Source organism: Podarcis gaigeae (genome assembly GCF_964106915.1).
Source record: "Podarcis gaigeae genome assembly, chromosome: 6".
Classification (NCBI taxonomy): domain Eukaryota; kingdom Metazoa; phylum Chordata; class Lepidosauria; order Squamata; family Lacertidae; genus Podarcis; species Podarcis gaigeae.
The window spans coordinates 10,193,029-10,213,051 of NC_139682.1; the positions used below are offsets into that span (position 1 = coordinate 10,193,029).

Consider the following 20,023-nt stretch of genomic DNA (forward strand, 5'->3'; position numbering starts at 1 on the left):
TATTGGTTATTATGTTTATCCTTTATGTGATTACTTCTTTTCTCTTGTCTAACTTTTCTCTTCCTCTCTTTCTCTCATCTAACTTCTCAATTTATTAGATTTATTTATACTTCTGTCAGTAGATTTGTGTTTTCTATATAGGTTTTGAGATAATCATTAAATACTGACCAATCCTTGTTAACTCTTTGTGTGGTGTTTCCTCTTAATCTCCCAGATAATTTTGCGAGCTGTGTGTATTTTTTCTATCATTTTTTCTATCAATCATTTTTTCTAACCAGTCAGTTTTCATGGGAATATTGTTACTTTTCCAATTTTGGGCTATTAGCGTCCTCACTATGGTGGGCGCGTACATAAATATAGGTCAGGCAGTTTTTGTAACTTCTCGTGACATAATAGCAAGTAAAGTACCTCAGGTTTTTTGTTAAATGAAAATTTAAACATTTTAAAAAATTTCATTATAAAAAACCTCACAGAATTCTCTTATTTTCTTGCACTCCCACCACATGTGGATAAACGTGTCTATTCCTTCTTTACACCTCCAACAAGTATTTGTGTTCTTCTTATATATCATTGCCAATTTGACTGGGGTTAAATACCACCTGTATTGCATTTTCAGTAAGTTTTCTCTTAAATTATAACACAGAGTGAATCATCTTCACAGCACATTTAAAGCAGTATCGTATCACTTTGAAACAATTGTGGCTTCTCCGCAAGAAGCCCAGGCACAGCTCCCTCCTTGCAATGTGTCCATTTATTAAATAAATAAAACAATAGCTCATGCCTCTGCACCATGAACCTATCTCCAGGCCATGACGATAGAAGATTTCACCCGAAGTCCGTTAGAGTTAGCTGGACAGCATTATAGAGCACAGAAGTGCATTTTTATGTATTTTTTGCAGAGAACCTCTGCTATTGAAGGTAACCATAGCTACCAGCAGGTGGAGCTTTTGCATTACCATACTTACGTCTAGACTAAGGAATTCCTAGGAGCTGCAGTGATGGGAATGAGGAGAGAAATTTGACTAGCTGCCATTTCCGTTGTGTCCCTGTTTTTTCTTGCAACGGATAACTCTGAACAATTATCGTAAGCTGCCTTATCGAGGAGAGATGATAACTGCTGAAAAGTGGGCTATAAATGTTATAGGTAAAGATTAAGACTTGTTGTTTAGTCATTTAGTCGTGTCCGACTCTTCGTGACCCCATGGACCAGAGCACGCCAGGCACTCCTGTCTTCCACTGCCTCCCGCAGTTTGGTCAAACTCATGCTGGTAGCTTTGAGAACACTGTCCAACCATCTCATCCTCTGTCGTCCCCTTCTCCTTGTGCCCTCCATCTTTCCCAACATCAGGGTCTTTTCCAGGGAGTCTTCTCTTCTCATGAGGTGGCCAAAGTACTGGAGCCTCAGCTTCAGGATCTGCCCTTCCAGTGAGCACTCAGGGCTGATCTCCGTAAGAATGGATAGGTTTGATCTTCTTGCAGTCCATGGGACTCTTAAGAGTCTCCTCCAGCACCATAATAAAAAAGCATCAATTCTTCAGCGATGAAGATTAAAACAGGCATCCCCAAATTTGGCCCTCCAGATGTTTTGGGACTACAATTCCCATCATCCTGACCACTGGGTCCTGTTAGCTAGGGATGATGGGAGTTGCATTCCCAAAACATCTGGAGGGCCGAGTTTGGGGATGCCTGGATTAAGAGGATTCTAGCATTCACTCCTCATGCAAATGGTGCAATTCAGTCAGGTGCCTGCGTCCCTGCTGTAGTTTCTTTTTTCATTCTTTTCCTTTGTGTTTCCACAGGGACAGACAGAAGCCTCTGAGAGGGTCGTCGAGAGAAGGGAGCTCCAACCCCAACTCCCCACTGCCCTTGATCTCCACACAGAGCAGGAAATCCAGCGCTGAGAAATCCACAAACCGAGAAGCAGAAGACGAGTATGATGAACCATTCAGCCGTCCGCTGGCAGGAGGCATGTTCTCCTGGGGCTGGCCCCAGTTTGCGCTGCAGCAGGGCTAGGGAACCCTTCTAAGCCCAGGGCAGAATTGCCCTTGTAGGCAACCTCCTGAGGTGTTTAGCAATGGGTGTTGGCACTCATTGGAAGTGGTAGAGCATAAGGCAGAGAGGTCAACAGTAAGTGGAGTCAAAGCAATGACAGACTAATAATAATAATAATAATAATAATGTATTATTTATATCCCGCCCATCTGGCTGGTTTCCCCAGCCACTCTGGGCAGCTCCCAAGAGAATATTAAAAACACGATAAAACATCAAATGTTAAAAACTTTCCTTCAGATTTCTTGTAAAAGTCAGGTAGTTATTTATTTTCTGGACATCTGGTGGGAGGGTGTTCCACAGGGCGGGCACCACTACCAAGAAGGCCCTCTGCCTGGTTCCCTGTAGCTTCACTTCTTGCAATGAAGGAACCACCAGAAAGCCCTCAGAGCTGGACCTCAGTGTTCGGGCAGAACAATGGGGGTGGAGACGCTCCTTCAGGTATACTGAGCAGACTCCTTCTCGTTTTGTCTCCATCCTCTTCCCTGCTGAGGTCTTTAAGGCCAACACTGGGCCTGAGGGAGAAGAAGTTGGCAGCCACTGGTGGCCCCTAGACTGCATGTCAGTAAGAAGGCAGGCAGGCAGGGGCTGGATGAGGTTGGTGGGGCAATGTGTCATTTGAAGAGTTTGGATTCGGATTTGATATCCCACTTTATCACTACCCAAAGGAGTCTCAAAGCGGCTAACATTACAGCTGTGCTGGCTGCGGTCCTTAGGTAATGCACCATAGGGGAGACAATGGGGCTCTTACCACCAGTGGAAAGAAGAAGAAGAAGAGTTTGGATTTGATATCCTGCTTTATCACTACCCTAAGGAGTCTCAAAGCGGCTAACATTCTCCTTTCCCTTCCTCCCCCACAGCAAACACTGTGAGGTGAGTTGGGCTGAGAGACTTCAGAGAAGTGTGACTAGCCCAAGGTCACCCAGCAGCTGCATGTGGAGGAGTGGGGAAGCGAACCCGGTTCACCAGATTACAAGTCTATCGCTCTTAACCACTACACCACACTGACTCTGCCCTAATGGACCAGCCTCCACTGAGTACTGCTCAGGCCCTGCTTGTAGACTTCCTGTGGGCATCTTGCTGGCCACCATGAAAACAGATTGCTGGACTAGATGGACCTTTGGACTTTGGTTCTTAAGTTCTGAGGACGGCAGACCAGAGTTGGATGGGTCCTCTGCATTCAAACATATGGCCCACGTTGGGCAAAAGTTTCCGGCATTGCAGGGGGCTGAACTAGACGGCCCTCATGGTTGCTTCCAACTCACGATTCTATGATTCTTTGAAACATCCGATCCTCTCTTCCCTTCTTCCAGATCAGTCTCCAGGACAGAGAAGCTCCCCAACTAGCAGGGTCTCTCCGAACATCCTTCTCCAGGAAGAACGTGCTGTGGAGATGGTAAGCATTTCCCTAGTTAACTTGTTATCCTCTATCTTTCCGAAACCAGAAGAAAGAGGAAGGCAATGGATGAAGCAAAGCTGTTGAGACCCATTTGAAGGGCACAGGCCTGTTTCCAGCTCCAGAGGCCTTGATAGCTGTTGTAAACAAAAGCTACCCTTTTTTCCCTTATGGGGTATCCAAGAGCCCCTATAGAGTTCTTACGTGGGTTCCTTATTGATAGGAGAAAATAACAGAGGCCAAACAGAGAATATTGAGAAGCAAAGCAGCTAGTAAGCCTGATCTTTATTGAACTGTTGCAACAGGGTGCTCCCCTTACGCGCAGGAGAGGAGGAAGACCCCCAAACAAAGGTCTGTCTTATATAGACATTTTAAATTCCCTGCCCTGGAGCTAAAAAAAATGCACCCAGAGCCATGCCCCCCCTTGCCCCACCTACGCTACGCCTCTGGCCCTGCCTCTTGAAAATGTTGAACGAGACTTCACCACTCCCTTCAGCCTCCCCTTTTTGCCTCCTTCCCCCAGACAATGCAGGCTTGAAATAATGCCACAAAGCCTTTCTCCTCTTCCTGTCTCCCCTCTCTTATTAGCATTCTTCTCAAAGGATAGCCAACCAGTTGCACGGAACAATTGCGTTACTGAGGCCCAGCTCAAGATCCTGCTCTCAGGAAAGAGATTGCCCAGGAAGTGCCACCCCACCCCCTGCGAGTGAAACGCCCCCACCCCCAGCATCTGATCGAATTCCCAGCTTTGAAGCGTAAGTAAGAACTCAAGAAACGGCCTCGGTCCAGTATATCTGAAGGAGCATCTCCACCCCCATCGTTCCGCCCGGACACTGAGGTCCAGCTCTGAGGGCCTTCTGGCAGTTCCCTCACTGGGAGAAGCCAACTTACAGGGAACCAGGCAGAGGGCCTTCTCGGTAGTGGCACCCGCCCTGTGGAACGCCCTCCCACCAGATGTCAAAGAGAACAACAACTACCAGACTTTTAGAAGACATCTGAAGGCAGCCCTGTTTAGGGAAGCTTTTAATGTTTGATGCATTGATGTGTTGGAAGCTGCCCAGAGTGGCTGGGGAAACCCAGCCAGATGGACGGGGTATAAATAATAAATTATTATTATTATTATTATTATTATTATTATTATTATTAGCAGTTGTGATGGGTTAAGGGGCTGCTTGTGCATAAATGGCTGAGTTCTTAACTCCTGCAATCAGTTTCTAAACTCTCCCCGTCCGCGGAGCCATGGGTGCATGGCTACCTCAATCGCTGGCAGAATCCGTCAGTGGGTGCATCCGGAATTTACGCCAACATAGGAGTTCCTTAACGGAAACCCTCCTTTTGGAATCTCTGCGTGACAGTTTCCTGCGCGGAGTGGGCGTCCCCAGCGGAGGTCCTGAAACCTCTCCGCTGTTCTCACTGGAAGTATCTTGGAGACATCCCTCCGGCTGAGTTTCTGCAGGAACTCTCTCTCTCCCCCTGCTGGTTCCTTCCTCAGCATCCGAGGGTCTCCTAACCTCCTTGAGCCCTTCCACCACCTGACTCTCCGATGGCAGTTCCCTGACAGCAGTCTAGGGTGTGTGAGCCACAAGGGCCTGCCTGGTCTCTTCAAGAATATCCCAGGCGTCTCCCTTGCATTTTCAGCTTTCATTTGAAGGGGTGGGAAACCAAGTTTCTAGATCCTTTGATTATGGTGGCATACAGAAAAAGTGATCACCAGGGTAAAGAGGGAAACATCCTTGCCGCTGGCTTGCAGAGAGAGAAAAGGACAAATCACCATGTGAAACAGCTTTTAGATCTAGATTCCAGTATAGTGCTACAGCCCACACATCTTATTGAAGTGCTTGCAATGGGGTGTGTGCAGTGTGTTGAAACGTGACCAGTGAATTCAGGTCCCACACAGGTGTTGGTAATGTAACCGGTTTATTATCAGGGTTATATACAGATTTCTAGCATGGCTTCTATTACAGGCCTGCAGCAGGATTTCTCCCAGGACAAAACAAAGCTGAGAGAGGAGTCAGGAGACTAGATGTTGTTAAAGGAACAATGCACTGTAAGTTCACTGTATTTGAATGTAGCATGGTGAATCAGGAGCAGTTAGATGATGGCTTCACCACCTCGACCAAAACAAAGTCACTCACTATGGAGTCTAGACTCATAGAATTGTAGAATTGGAAAGGACCCAAAGCATCATCTAGTCCAATCCCCAGCAGTGCAGGTTAATAAATGGAAAGAAAGCGCCCAGCTGGAATGCAGCCTGAGCCATTTGAAATTACGGTTTCCGATATAGCACTAAAACTCTCGTTCTGTCAGCGCGAGGGTCACTGTTTGTGCAATGGAACATTCTCCCCCATGCATCCCCTAAAGCTGTCTAGGGGTTCTCCCAACTGTCTGCAGCAGATTTGGGAAGTGGGGTACACGTGGGTTTGGTACACGTGGAGAAAGGAGAAGAGGGGAAGCCTCATTGCATAACCAGAAATCCTTCCACTAATGGGACACGTTAGGGCTGGCTCTGTGATGAGACAGAGGGAAGCAGCTGCCTCAGGCAGCAGGTTCTAAGGGGCAGGGAACAGGGAGAGCTGTGGGTACCATGCTTTGTACCCCCTAATCCAGTGTTTCCCAACCTTGGGCCTTCAGCTGTTTTTGGACTACAACTCCCATCATCCCTAGCTAGCAAGACCAGTGGTCAGGGATGATGGGAATTGTAGTTCAAAAACAGCTGGAGGCCCAAGGTTGGGAAACACTGCCCTAATCTACCTGGCTGCCCTCAAGCACGGTAGAAGATACTTTCCTTTCACCAGTATTGAGGTAAGACTCAGCTGCCAATCCAATTGGCTTCTGTATGTGCCTTGGGGAAGGGCACCATCTTGTCTTTTGCCTCAGGCAGCAAAACATCTTCATCCGGCCCTGACAGTAGTTGAATACTACCCTGCGACTCTTGGCAGATTTTTGAGAAGTGTTGATGACAGTCATGCTTTATTTCAGTTATTTAAGAGCCAGCAAATCGGACTGCCGGGAACTTGCTTCATCTTACAAGGCTCTGAAGTTTGCCACCAGAAAGGAGCAATCCTGCCTCCCCAGCCAACACTTTGCCTTGCACCATCTTGGGCTCCAGAGTAACTCCAGCAGCAGGGGAAGTGGTTTCCCTCACCGCTTACTAATGGCCAGAGAGGCAGAAGGAAGAATGAAGTCACAAGACGACTGGGAAGACCAAGCTGCCATCTTGGATCTCCCTGGCGCTATGGTGTACACGAAGGACCGCCATTTGGAGAATAGACTCCAGTTTCTTAATCATCAAGAGAAGCTCCGTTATTTATTGATGCAACAGCAGGAATGCAATGCCAAGATGGAGGACGGCTTAGATCGCGCCAGGCGTCGATCGCCTTCCCCGCTGCTGAGGGCAGGCAAGGAGTGCAAAAAGGAAAGGTCCAGTTCGGGAGACTCTAGTGAGGGAACGCTAGGGCGATTTCTCTTGATCGACAGGGAGGAGCTGGAGCAAGCAGAGAAGGCAGACGTCATGAGGGAGTATCTCACAGAAGTACCCCTAGACCTATCAGATTATGGAAGAGGAAGAGAGAAACTGAAGGCAGCCAACTCGCAACCGTCCTCCGGGGAAGAGGAGCCTGGAAGTCCGATTAAAAGGTCAGCTGAAGACCCCATCCTTCATAAAAGTGATTTGTCCACCTGGCTCCATGCAGCTGAACGTCTCCACAGGGGCAAAGAGTCAGAGCAGCTCAGCGTGGGAGCCAAGGAGAACCTCGCAGCATCTCTGGTAAGAGAAATTGCTCCAAGAGTTCTTCTGTTAGGCTGTTTCTGAACTGTCACTTCTGTTTATAAACAAAACCATTTTCCATTTATGTTTTTTATACCACTTTTATCCTTTGCAATGTTTTTGCCCTCCTACCAGTCCTACGGCCTAGGACAATAGTTAGGTAAGAGCTTCTTTTATTTGCACAGCAGCAAATCACCTTGTTCACCATTGACGATGGCTGGATGGATGAAGAGATGGATGGATTTATATGCCGCTTAATGCCAAAACAGGCTTCTGAGTGTTTACAAGTATAGAAACCAATTACACAAGCAATAAAACATACACATCCATAAATAAAATGCAACAATCAAATAGCACAACAAAATACTTGCCAGCCAATCCCACTCCTGTATTGTACGTATGTGTGAATACACTTGTCCATGCATGGGCTCCTTCTGACCTTGAAACAAGCAGCTATACATCTGGTGGAGAGTCAGCTGCCTCAAGGCCTTCTTGCCCCCAGTCCTCCACACATTTTACCTGTTTAGTATATCCGCAAAGGGCTAAGACGAATGTGGCATGCAGATGTTTTGCACATTATGTGTTTAAAGTGTACATGACATAGTCACATCTTTAAATACTCTCATGAACAGTCAGACCCGATCAGAGTCTCACCATATGTGTGTAAAGGTGCTTAAAGATGCGGGTACATTATCCACACTTCATGGGTCCACTTCAGGAAACATCTGTCTGCTGCATCAGTCATGTCACCTTTGACTGAACATGAGCCTCATTCAGTTCAAATGTGCTTGTGGGAGCTGTATCCAATGTAAAAGCAGACCTATTGAGATTAATGGATGTGACTAACTAAAGTCCATAAATTTCAGTGGGTCTTGTCTGAGCTGGACACAACTCATGATTCATATTCTGTGAATCCGATATGATTCTCTCTTACAGTGATGCTTGTGTTTAGCGGGACTTGAACACAGGTCTCATGAACATACGAGCTACCTTACACTGCTGGCATATATAGCCAAGTAGTGTACAGTGGCATCTTGGGTTAAGTATTAATTCATTCCGGAGGTCCGTTCTTAACCTGAAACTGTTCTTAACCTGAAGCACCATTTTAGCTAATGGGGCCTCCTGCTGCGCCGCCAGAGCACAATTTCTGTTCTCATCCTGAAGCAAAGTTTTTAACCCGAGGTGCTATTTCTGGGTTAGTGGAGTCTGTAACCTGAAGTGTATGTAACCTGAAGTGTATGTAACCCGAGGTACCACTGTATATTCTGACTCACTGCAGTTCTCCAACACTTAAGAGAGGGTTCACTCCAGCCCCACCAAGGTGCCTTTTGGTGAAAAATGAACCCCAGACCTCCTACATGCAAGATTTGTGCTCTACCACTCAATTACATCCTTTCCCCATCTCATCAAGAAGGAAGGCTAGTCATGTGTGATGTTCCATGGAGGCTGTTTTGGTCCATGGAGATACTCACCACCAAGCACAGTTGATCACCCCAGCTGTGCCGGAGGTGGGTAAGCAGGAGAACATAAGATCAGCACCTTGGAGAGGTGTCCTGTAGCTGAGGCAGGACATACATGTGGACTCAGAAGTGTCCTGGAGCAACTAACAGATCTTGATAGGCTAGGCTAGCTATTCATTGACTAGAAACTCCTCAGAGCTCTCCAGAGCCTGTGGTCCAATTATCAGAGTCTGGTGGCTGAGATCCCTCCTTTTGCGCTACAGCTCCACATATGACAGTCCATGAAATACACCGTCTCCTTACAGCTGCAGATGTTGAAGGAATCTGCCTTTGAGGATTCCTGGTCTGTGGCCATGATGGAGGCTGGGTGTTATTGGTGTGAGTGTGTTTGTGTTGAACTGCTATATTTCTGGCAACAAACATCTGTCTGTGACTTCTGCAGATCTCTTCATTACAAGAACTTCCCACGTACAAGCCGGCGTCTTGTGACGCCACAGCCGATTCAGAGACAAAGGTGCCTTTTGAAGCACAGAAGCAGAAAATGGACCAGCCAGGTAACCTGCACTTTCAGAGAGACAGTGATAGGGAACAACATTTCTCTTGGTAAGTTGTAGGGTTTTGCTAAGTTAGCAGGCCCCAGGTGCATGAAACACGCCCTCATCTTTTCAGACAGACAGACTCCAACAACAACATTGTCGCCATGATTTGCTCGCTGGGAGATTAGACAGTGTTAACTATTTAAAGGTAAAGGGGTAAAGGGACCCCTGACCATTAGGTCCAGTCGTGACCAACTCTGGGGTTGCAGCGCTCATCTTGCTTTATTGGCCGAGCTTCCGGGTCATGTGGCCAGAATGACTAAGCCGCTTCTGGTGAACCAGAGCAGTGCACGGAAACGCCATTTACCTTCCCGCCAAAGTGGTACCTATTTATCTACTTGCACTTTGACGTGCTTTCAAACTGCTAGGTTGGCAGAAGCTGGGACCGAGCAATGGGAGCTCACAATGGGGATTCGAACCGCCAACCTTCTGAACGGCAAGTCCAAGCGGCACAGTGGTTTAACCCACATCGCCACCCGCGTCCCTGTTAACTATTTAGTTAGCATTTAATTTCAATTTGTTTGTGAGGACACTGGATGAGGTTGCATCAAAGCAAGTGTTATCCTACACTTTGCCATGCATTTTTCCCATTTTTCCGACACTTTCCTTATCGCCAAAAGTCTGGTCTTTTTGGGGAAGTGTGTTTCCTGCCCAATACCTCCAAATCAACTGTAACTGCCCAACCTGAATTTGCCTGTATGTGACTGAATCCCACCCAAAAATAGAGACAAACTGGAAGCGCCATTAGCCTTTAAGGTGCCACAAGACTATTTCTGTGGTTGCTGTAACAGACTGACACAGCTACCATTTCTTTCAGCAAGAAATTAGACATCCCTTGTTGACCAAACCACTCTTACATCAAACTGCACTCCAAAGCTTGAGAAACATTTCCCCTAATGGTTGTAATTAATCCTCTCAGTAGCAACGTCTAAGTTCTGTGGCTTCCAAAGAAACTTCTATTGCTCAACTGGTAGTTTCACTCCTTATATCCAGGACGACTGCATTGTTTGAACACACTGTGCCTCCAATTTAAGTAAACTTTGATTATAACAGACAGTAGGTCTTTGTGCTCAACCGAAACCTCCAGCACCCTGTAAGGCTTTTCGGACAACAAGACCAGAAACTTCTCACTTTAGCCTGTGGCCATATCAACCCAAGAAAGCCCCACCTGCTCAAATTATTTGTTCACCTAGATCAGTATTGTCTGCTGTGATTGACAGCAGCTCTCCAAAGTCTCAGGCATTTGCCTCCTGGTCTTTTTACCTGGAGATTTCAAATATTTAACCTACGACTTCCTGCATGCAGACCATGTACTTAACCAGTGAGATATGGACACACGATAGGAAGTTGCAAAGGGAATGATCCCTGATTCAAGACAATGAGGAAATCACAAGCTTTTCCTAATTATAGCCCCCACAGGAAAATCCCCATTTTTTAAATTTTCTCTACATCTGTGAGGACTAGAAACTTGACCCTTCCCCACTCCTTCTTGGTGCTGCAGTAAAATGATTGATTGGCCCTCCTATTGTATGAGGGGGGGGAGCACTATTCCTATATCAACAACAACAACAACAAAAGTCACATCCGTAATTTCAACTTTACTGGCTGAGCTGGAAAGTAGAGTTGGCCTGTATGGCTTGATTTTGGGAATCTCTAGCCCAGACCAGAGAATCAGGATTTTTGTGCTAGTGGGAAAGGTTTTATTTTGTTTTTTAAAGGCAGCTGTGTGCTGATTTGCATATAAGGAGATCAGATCAAGGGAGAAGGATCTCTCAATTGATTGACAGCTGGGTGGGGTGGGAACACACACACACAGAGGTTTTGTTTGCTTGTCATTTGAATATTGGTGTGGCTCCTCGTCTGGAAACTGCAAGTCCTCCAACAGCTGATATTTCATCTGCCATTGTTTCCTTTAGGTAACGGAGATTCTGAGTCGGTCAATGAAGAATCTGACGAGCCCAATACATCCGATAGCGAGGTTTGTTCCCTTTTGTGTATTTGCTCATCATCCCACACATACACCTGTCTGTCCCCCCCCCCAAACACACACACACCAAGTAGAGTCTACCTTCTGGCTAAGCATAACCCATTCTCAGTGTGGGACTCATTTAGGAGGCAACTGGGCAACACTGGGTTTACTTGGCTGAATATGCCCACCTGTCATTCAGCTGATGTCACAATGACTATTTTTCGCTTTCACAGTTTGAAATCAAACCGTGCAGGCAAGGCGCGGTGTAATGCAAGACCCAAGGAATCAGCTGTTGTTGGCGCTTGCAAAGTACCATTCCCTTCCCTGTATAAGACTAGGGTTTTTTTTACTTAAAAAATAATGTTTAAAAAGGGGGGTAGTCTTATACACGGAGGCAATCTCCCCCATTTTCTTAATTTTGAGTCCCCAAAAATAGGGGGCGTCTTAAACACGGTGGCGTGTTATACAAAGAAAAATACGGTACATCAAAGCAGCTAGACTGGTGACTGGGAGCGGCCACCGAGACCATATAACACTGGTCCTGGAAGACCTACATTGGCTCCCAGTACGTTTCCAAGCACAATTCAAAGTGTTGGTGCTGACCTTTAAAGCCCTAAATGGCCTCGACCCAGTATATCTGAAGGAGCGTCTCCATCCCCACCGTTCATCCTGGACACTGACGTCCAGCTCTGAGGGCCTTCTGGCAATTCCCTCACTGCGAGAAGTGAGGTTACAGGAAACCAGGCAGAGGGCCTTCTTGGTAGTGGCGCCCGCCCTGTGGAATGCCCTCCCATCAAATGTTAAGGAAATAAACAACCTTTTAGAAGACACCTGAGGGCAGCCCTGTTTAGGGAAGTTTTTAATGTTTGATGTGTTTGTTTTTAATCTGTTGGGAGCCGCCCAGAGTGGCTGGGGAAACCCAGCCAGATGGGTGGAGTATAAATATATTATTATTATTATTATTATTATTATTATTATTATTATTAGCACATGGCTTTGAAGCCACTCCTGATCTGCAAACCCCTTTTGGTCCAGCCATGCCTTTACCCGGCCTGGTGTCATATATGACATTAGGTTGAAGACAAAGCTGCCCCGTGGTTTAAATGGGGAGGGCTGGTGGGTCTCATTAAGCCCACAAACAAGAGATTTCCCCACTTTTGAGAACCTTTGGCAATGCTAATCAAACCTTATGCTCTCAACTAAGTCAAGAGAAGCCACTAGAGAAAGGGGGCTCCATATGGTGTGCCAGGATCCTGCTCCAACGTCGCACTTGGGCAGACAAGTGTGGTGACAAAGCGGGCAGCTCATGAGATGCATGGCCTTATGAGATTCAGCTGGGCTGCAAGCTGGCCCAATCGTTAGGCAGAGTGAAGCAACTGCCTCAGGTGGCAGATTCTGATGGACATTTGAGTATTTCCCCCAAGGCATTCCTGCCAAGCCCCTTGTCCATTCCTCTGGGCTGGAGGACAGAGATTTGTGCTGCATCTGACCTGCCCTGTGCCCCTTATGCTAGCCAGCTGGCATCAGCTGCAGTGGGAGACACTGCCCCATTGCCAGTGTTCCAGTCAGATTCATCTGTCAGCCCAGCTGGCTTCTGTATGTGCAATGGGGAGCACCAAACATTTGCCCTCTGCCCCAGGCAGCAGAATGTATTCGGCTGTCCCTGCTAAATCAGTCCCATCAATCACTAAAAGGAAGACTTGCAACAGACTGGTTGGAAGGAATGGAAGCTGTCTTTCCAAAGCTGAGTTTCTCAATTGGTAGAGCATGAGAGTAAATCTCAGGGCTGTGGGTTCGAGCCCCACAATGGGCAAAAGATTCCTGATTGCAGGGGGCTGGACTAGATGATCCTTGTGGTCCCTTCCAACTATATGATTCAAGTTATGACCTTAATCCTAATATAGCCAGGATAGCCAACTAGCAAGGCCAATGGTAAGGGCATCACTCTGGCTAATCCTACACTGTTCACCTAGAACGACCTATGAAAGGACTTGACTTTAATCCAAAATGAGCTGTGTTTGACTTGTAGGCAGGGTTGAAAGAGCGTCTTGTTTGCGGAATACAGAAGGAGGAAAAGAATTTTTCCGATCAGACCTGATTTTTGAGTGCAAAACTTGAGCACAACTGAAGGGGAAAAGGTGGGGTTCCCATATGCTTCGGGACATTTAACTTGCACATCTGCAACTCATGTCTGAATAATTTCCCCCTAATAGGTGATTGGCACTTGTGATGATGAAAGCCTCCAAGCAGCTCCCGTGAAAGAAAAATATTGTTGCACAACTGAGATCACCCAGAGATCGCAAAAGAAGCGGAAAAGGGGACACGATTCGCTGACAAAGGGTACAAACAGGGGGTTCAGAATCATGTATTGTGAGATACAGTCATACCTCGGGTTACAGACGCTTCAGGTAGTGTTTTTTTGGGTTACGGACCACCAAAGCCTAGAAGTACCAGAACAGGTTACTTCCAGGTTTTGGCAGTTGCCATGCGCAGAAGCGCTAAATCACGCTTTGCGCATGTGCAGAAGCACCGAATCACAACTCGCGCATGCACAGATGCGCAGCTGTGGGTTGTGAACACTGCGGGTTGCAAACGCTGCAGATTGCGAACGTGTATCCCACACGGATCATGTTCGCAACCCGAGCGTCCACTGTATACTATTTTTCATGTCTTACATAACACTGCACCTGTTTACTTAGGCCACATTCACATTTAAATTGCCTGTGTTGCCACTTGTTACTTTGTTCGGAGACCCCTATCCCCCTCACAGAGCTATGATTTCCAGAGTAGTTTACCAATCCATCCCTCTTCACAGAGCTATCTCTGAGAATTGTAGTTCTGAGGGGTGAATAGAGGCTTCCTAAGAACTTTCAGCGCCTTTAACAGCTCCCAGAATTCTTGGGGGAAGGCAGATTAAAATGGCACCATGGCGCTTTAAATGGATGTGGCCCCTGTCCACTGAACTTTGTTTGTTCTGGTGGCTCATTTGAGAAAAGAATGAGCTAGCTTTTCCTATGCACAGGCCAGGCACTCTCTTCTGCTCTCTGAATTCCAGGCTATGCAAATGTTTGTCCACAGCGATACAGTCCGCCGTGATAAGGAACGCAAGCAGGGAGGACTCCAGAGTCTCGGGGGCCAGGCGGTCTTTCTGGCAAAGGGTTAGCCCAAGCCAACCTGGGAGGGAGAAGAGAGTAGGAGAAAGGCTTTGCAACATGTAAATTGAATAGGTGCACTAGGTACACAGTTCAGTGTTTGCTTAGCCTTTCCGGAGAAATGTTATTGACTTGCAGGGAATGCATTTTTCACAAACCGTGTTTATTGTTAAGCCCCATTCCCTGTAGAAGGGGAAACCTCTTAACAATGGGATGTGTTGTGCTGGCGTTTCCTGCAGGTGACAAAGTAGGAAATGTATAAAGGTTGGGCACTTGAAAAAGGGCGGAGGGGACAACCAACAACCCTCCCTTCCTCTTCACAGTTTAAATACTTTTCTCCACCTCCAAAGCGCTACCACTGGCTCTGTTTGTGCAGTCAAAAAGTGTGTGCTTGGCTGTGTGTGTATGTGTGTGAGTTAGAGAGAGCAATGTTGACTGAGTATGTGAAAGAGATATTGTTGTTGGCAAGGCAAGAGGGCTTGTTTGACAAGCTTCCGTTCCTATCACATTGCCTTTCTGACAGGTCTGATGAACCCGGACGCAAAACATCGACAGCTCCTTTTTCTCATTCTTTCAAAAGGCTTGGCCCTTCCCTGCAAAGCGCTGAGCTCAGAAGGGGTTAAAATTGCAAAGGGCAAGACAATGGTAGGCAGTGGCGGGGTGGGGTGGACACTGGTATTTTCAAATACCAGTGCTTGCAAATTTAATCCAGGCCTGCAAGCAGCTGCCCATCTGCCTCTACATTACCGCTCTCAAAGGTAATAGGGGAACACGGGTGGCGCTGTGGTCTAAACCACTGAGCTTCTTGGGCTTGCCAATCATAAGGTCGGCAATTCAAATCCGCACAACAGGATGAGCTCCTATTGTTCTGTCCTAGCTTCTGCCAACCTAGCAGTTTGAAAGCATACCAGTGCAAGTAGATAAATAGGTACCACTGCAGCAGGAAGTTAAACAGTGTTCCTGTGCGCTCTGGTTTCCGTCACAGTGTTCCATTGTTCCAGAAGCGGTTTAGTCATGCTTGCCACATGACCCGGAAAGCTGTCTGTAGACAAACGCCGGCTCCCTCGGCCTGCAAGTGAGATGAGCACCACACCCCATAGTCGCTTTTGGCTGGACTTAACCGTCCAGGGGTCCTTTACCTTTTGTTTTTACTGCTATCAATGCAGCAGCCTCCTGAAATGCTGAATCCAGTGTGTGTGACCAGGATTAGGATTTAGGACAGAATTCTGCCCCATATTTTATAGAACCTGCATCTGGGGCAAGAATAGCCATTTGTGTTTATTTTTTCCAACCAGGAAGAAAGAACACTGAAATTATTGCGAGAGGGAAGGATGGGATGGAACGCAAGTCCAGCACCAACAATCAGTCAGGTTGGGCACCGGCCAAGGACTAGGGGCTTGGAAGGGCCCCCAACCTAGCTGTGTCACCATTCATCACTCTCATTGTCTGTTTTGTTTTTTGTTTTGTTTTGTTTTGTTTTTTGTTGACGGTGGCTCATCTTCGGCACTGTGCCAAAAGTGCCATGAAATCTGGCCCTCATGCAACCAAGTCATAGACAGGGAGCTGTTCATTTGTGTGGCTCTTAACGTGGGAACTGGGCGAGATGTTTTCAGGAAACCCGATCTTTAGACTCCACAAGCTGCTTCAACCAATACTTCTTCCCAGGGATTGGGAATGGTAGCTGTCTAAGGGAATGGGGGTCACCTAACATCTCCCAGCACCCTTAATGAACTACAGTTCCCAGGATTCTTTGGGGGAAGCCAACGACTCTTTAAAGTGGTACAATGCTGTTTTAAGTGTAGATGGTGAATAGGGCCTAAGTTGGATTTCACACTTGGTGATCTATTGCAATCGCTCTCCTGATCTACCTTCAGCCCACCTCTTCTATATGAGGTACCAGAGACTGAAACAAAACTTGCCCAGTTCGTTATCCCAGAATGCATTGCAAACCTGCTAACGCCTTTGTCTGTTTTGTTCTTCGCAGCCATTAAGAAGCCTGTTCAAGGCCGGCGTAATGGCAAAGCAGCCCAGATCCTAGCTGACGTGCAAGAAGATCTAAAAGAAACAGCAAACTGCAGCCCTGCTTCCAGCCACAATGAAGATGAAGAGACATAGCCCGAATGTGCTTTCTCGCTGGAGCAGATCCTACCACTTGAACCAGTGTCAGATATTTCTGCTGTGATATGAAGCCCTTCAGTGGCCAGTTATTCTCACTGACATCAACCAGGACAGCTCAAGCCTGCCAGGCGCCATTGCTTCACATCCCTGACCGACAAGTGAATTCATGTGGACTAGTAACTTACTGACAGTCAAGGCACTCTGGAGAGCTTTACAAAATTCTTTGGTTAATTCTCTCGAGATTTTGGCAGTGAGGTGGTTTGTTCTGCTCGGCTATTCTGTGGTTCCTTTTGTCCAGGTCTTGCCAGTTCTATGGCATTCAACCAGATTGGCCCTGCCATACCTTCGCTGTGATGCAGTAAGTGTTGCATTAAGAGACAACTGCAATGTAAGAACAGAGAGACCATGTTCTGCATGCAGAGGGTCCCAAATTCAGTCCCTTGCAATACCAGTTAGAATGATCAGGTCCTGGGGAATGCTCATACCTGATATCTTGGAGGGCTGCTGCAAACCAGAGATGACAACGGTGAACTACAGCAGACCTGGCAGCTTTCAGTGACTTGCAAAACATGGTATTTTGTTGCTTCTGCGGCCAATACAACCCATCCCTATGGTACCGTTGTCTTTTCTTCCTTTTATAAAATCAGCAACACTGCAGGGGCCTGGACATCAAATGTCCTGTAGCCTGTGGATCCACAAGGGGAGGGCTGTAGATCAGTGCCAGAGCAACGACTCTGAATCCAAAAGGTTCCAGGTTCAATCCCCAGCATCTCCAGGTGAGACTGGGAAGATGTTTGCCTGGAACACTAGACACCTGCTGAAATGCAGTGTAGACAATGCTAAACTGGATGGACCAATGTTCTGACTTCCTAGTCATACCCACCAAATGTCCCTATTTTCCCAGGACATTCCTGGAATCATAGAAGCCATCCCGGCTTCTGATTAAATCCCAGAATGTCCCGGGGATAAGCTGGCGCTTGCAGCCAGCGTTGGCACTTGTAGCGGTGTTGCTGACCCCCACGGCAGCACGACACCAAAAGACACATGTCCCGATTTTCATCAGGGGAATGTTGGAGGGTAGGCTAGGTATCTGTCAGGCATCATTGGTGCGCTGCAAATCCCACCGAAAGCATTGGGGAAACAGCGGCAGAATAAGGTCGTCCTGCAAGGTGCAAGATAAGAATAAATGGGCTGAACTTTGACAGCAGCTTTCCTTTGTCAAAAGGGTGTGCTGGGCCAAGATGGCGACTCCTGGAGAACTTCCCAAAGTGCATCTTATTTCAGATATTGTTGCACCTGTGATCCCCATACACACACATCAGAAGATTCAGCAAGGAGAAGGGCCCTAGCTATTGCACATGGCTGATGGGGACGTCTGAAGGACCAGCGATAAGAAACAATATCTGCTAGCCACATCCTCATGGTTGCCAGTCTGAAGTAGTCTGAGGGCCAGAAATGGCCTAGTGATCTTCCTGGTAGCTTTTGATCTACATCAGTTTTGCAGGTGGTGGGTCCCGGTGAAAAGGAAGCAACCACACCTTTGAAGTTAATAGGGGGAAAGGTAAAGGTAAAGGGACCCCTGACCATTAGGTCCAGTCGTGACCGACTCTGGGGTTGTGACGCTCATCTCGCTCTATAGGCTGAGGGAGCCGGCGTTTGTCCACAGACAGCTTCCGGGTCATGTGGCCAGCATGACTAAGCCACTTCTGGCGAACCACAGCAGCGCACGGAAACGCCGTTTACCTTCCCGCCAGAGCAGTACCTATTTATCTACTTGCACTTTGACGTGCTTTCAAACTGCTAGGTTGGCAGGAGCAGGGACCGAGCAACGGGAGCTCACCCCGTCGCGGGAATTCGAGGGAAAAGGTGCCACACACTAAACAAAAACTTCTGGATCTTGATACGCACAGGGTACAAAAAAACCTACGTATCGCCAAGTACCCAGTTTGATTGTACATAAATGCTGCATTGATTAAACCACTGCATAGTTTACCCTAAAATAAGTGTTAGGGATTTGGGGTGGGGGGGAGGTTATAGCAGCTGCTCTCCATATATCAGGGGTGAACAACGTGGGAGCTGACTGCAGACTTCCTGTTCTGGGCCGTTAAAACTAAAAACTAAAAGAGATTGTGAAGAGCTTCAAAAGGGCCTCTCCAAACTGAGCAAATGGGCAATAAAATGGCCCAGTTCAGTGTAAGCAGCTGTCAAGTGATGCTTGTGGTGGCAATAAATCTTAATTTCACATATACGCACATGGGGCATGAGCAGGCAGTGACTGACCAGTCACAAGACCTTCAGGTCGGAGTGGATAGCTCCGGGAAGATGTTGACCCAGTGTACAGCAACTATTTTTAAAAAGGTAAATTCCATGCTAGGAATTCCATGTGTGCTGTTCTAGTCACCTCTCCTCAAGGATATAGCAGTTGGAAAGGAGCAACTGAATTGTGACCAAGGGGCTGGAGTGCCCCTTGACCCATGTTGTGACATTTGGGACTTTTTAGTTAGGACCAAAACCAAGTAAGATGTGAAATGATAGACGTTTATAAAATTATACCTGGCTTGGAGAACGTGGACTGGATATTTTTCTCTCTCTCCCTCTCTCATGACTCTAGAACTCATAGACATCCAGTGAAGGTAATTGCTGGAATATTTAGGACAGATAAAAGATAAAAGTACTTCTTCACACAATCCAGAGCCCGAACTGAAAGGAAAATTTTGGGGCTTGATGAATAAAGAGGACCTGATCTGGGATGACCTTTGGTTGGGTGCAAATTAATTGAAGATTGGGGGGGGGGGTCATTTGCATGGGAAGGTAGTTGGCTTCTCTTCCGCCACACATCTATGCATATAAATTAGCATGGGCAAATGTTATGCACATTTGTGTTTGTGAGTCCATGCCCTGAATATTTACCGTATTTTTTGCTGTATAAGACGCACCTGACCATAAGACGCACCTAGTTTTTAGAGGAGGAAAACAAGAAAAAAAAATCTCTCCATCTCTGCACAGCGCCTCTCCAGTGAATTGGGAAGAGAAACGGAAGGGGCTCCATTTCTCCTCCCGATTCGCTGAAGGGGCGCTGCACAGCTCTCCTTCTCTGCACAGCGCCTCTGCAGCGAAGCGGAGGAGGAACAGAATCCCTTCCATTTCTCCTCCCACTTCGCTGAAGGGGCGCTGCACAGCTCTCCCTCTCTGCGCAGCGCCATTCGCTCCATAAGATGCACAGACATTTCCCCTTACTTTTTAGGAGGAAAAAAGTGTGTCTTGTGGAGCGAAAAATACGGCACATACCCAGCAAATGACTCTGGTGCCCAGAACATGACTCATGTACAGAATCCTCACAAATGATGTCGATCACAGAGGCCTTCATCGAAGGGATTCCAAAATGGCAGCTTAAATGTCAAAGCTAGAGGACAGAGGAAAACAAGGTGGCATACAAGGAAATAAATATTCTCTAGCCACACACCAGCCAAGCTGTAAGCAGTGCTGGCACTTAGCACTCGGTTCACACTGACCTTCG

At 47.1% G+C, this 20,023-nt stretch overlaps 1 protein-coding gene across 1 annotated transcript in view; it reads left to right on the forward strand.

Annotated features, from left to right (window-relative positions):
- Positions 1 to 17,122, forward strand: part of RBBP8NL (RBBP8 N-terminal like) — a 37,386-nt gene extending 20,264 nt beyond the window's left edge. The window contains exons 7-14 of the mRNA XM_083744328.1: positions 1,800 to 1,966; positions 3,363 to 3,445; positions 4,034 to 4,200; positions 6,425 to 7,211; positions 9,114 to 9,225; positions 11,184 to 11,245; positions 13,450 to 13,576; positions 16,373 to 17,122. Of these exons, the coding sequence (XP_083600454.1) occupies positions 1,800 to 1,966; positions 3,363 to 3,445; positions 4,034 to 4,200; positions 6,425 to 7,211; positions 9,114 to 9,225; positions 11,184 to 11,245; positions 13,450 to 13,576; positions 16,373 to 16,503 (1,636 nt within the window). The 3' untranslated portion in view covers positions 16,504 to 17,122. The remainder of the gene's footprint in view (positions 1 to 1,799; positions 1,967 to 3,362; positions 3,446 to 4,033; positions 4,201 to 6,424; positions 7,212 to 9,113; positions 9,226 to 11,183; positions 11,246 to 13,449; positions 13,577 to 16,372) is intronic.
- Positions 17,123 to 20,023: the final 2,901 nt, after the last annotated feature.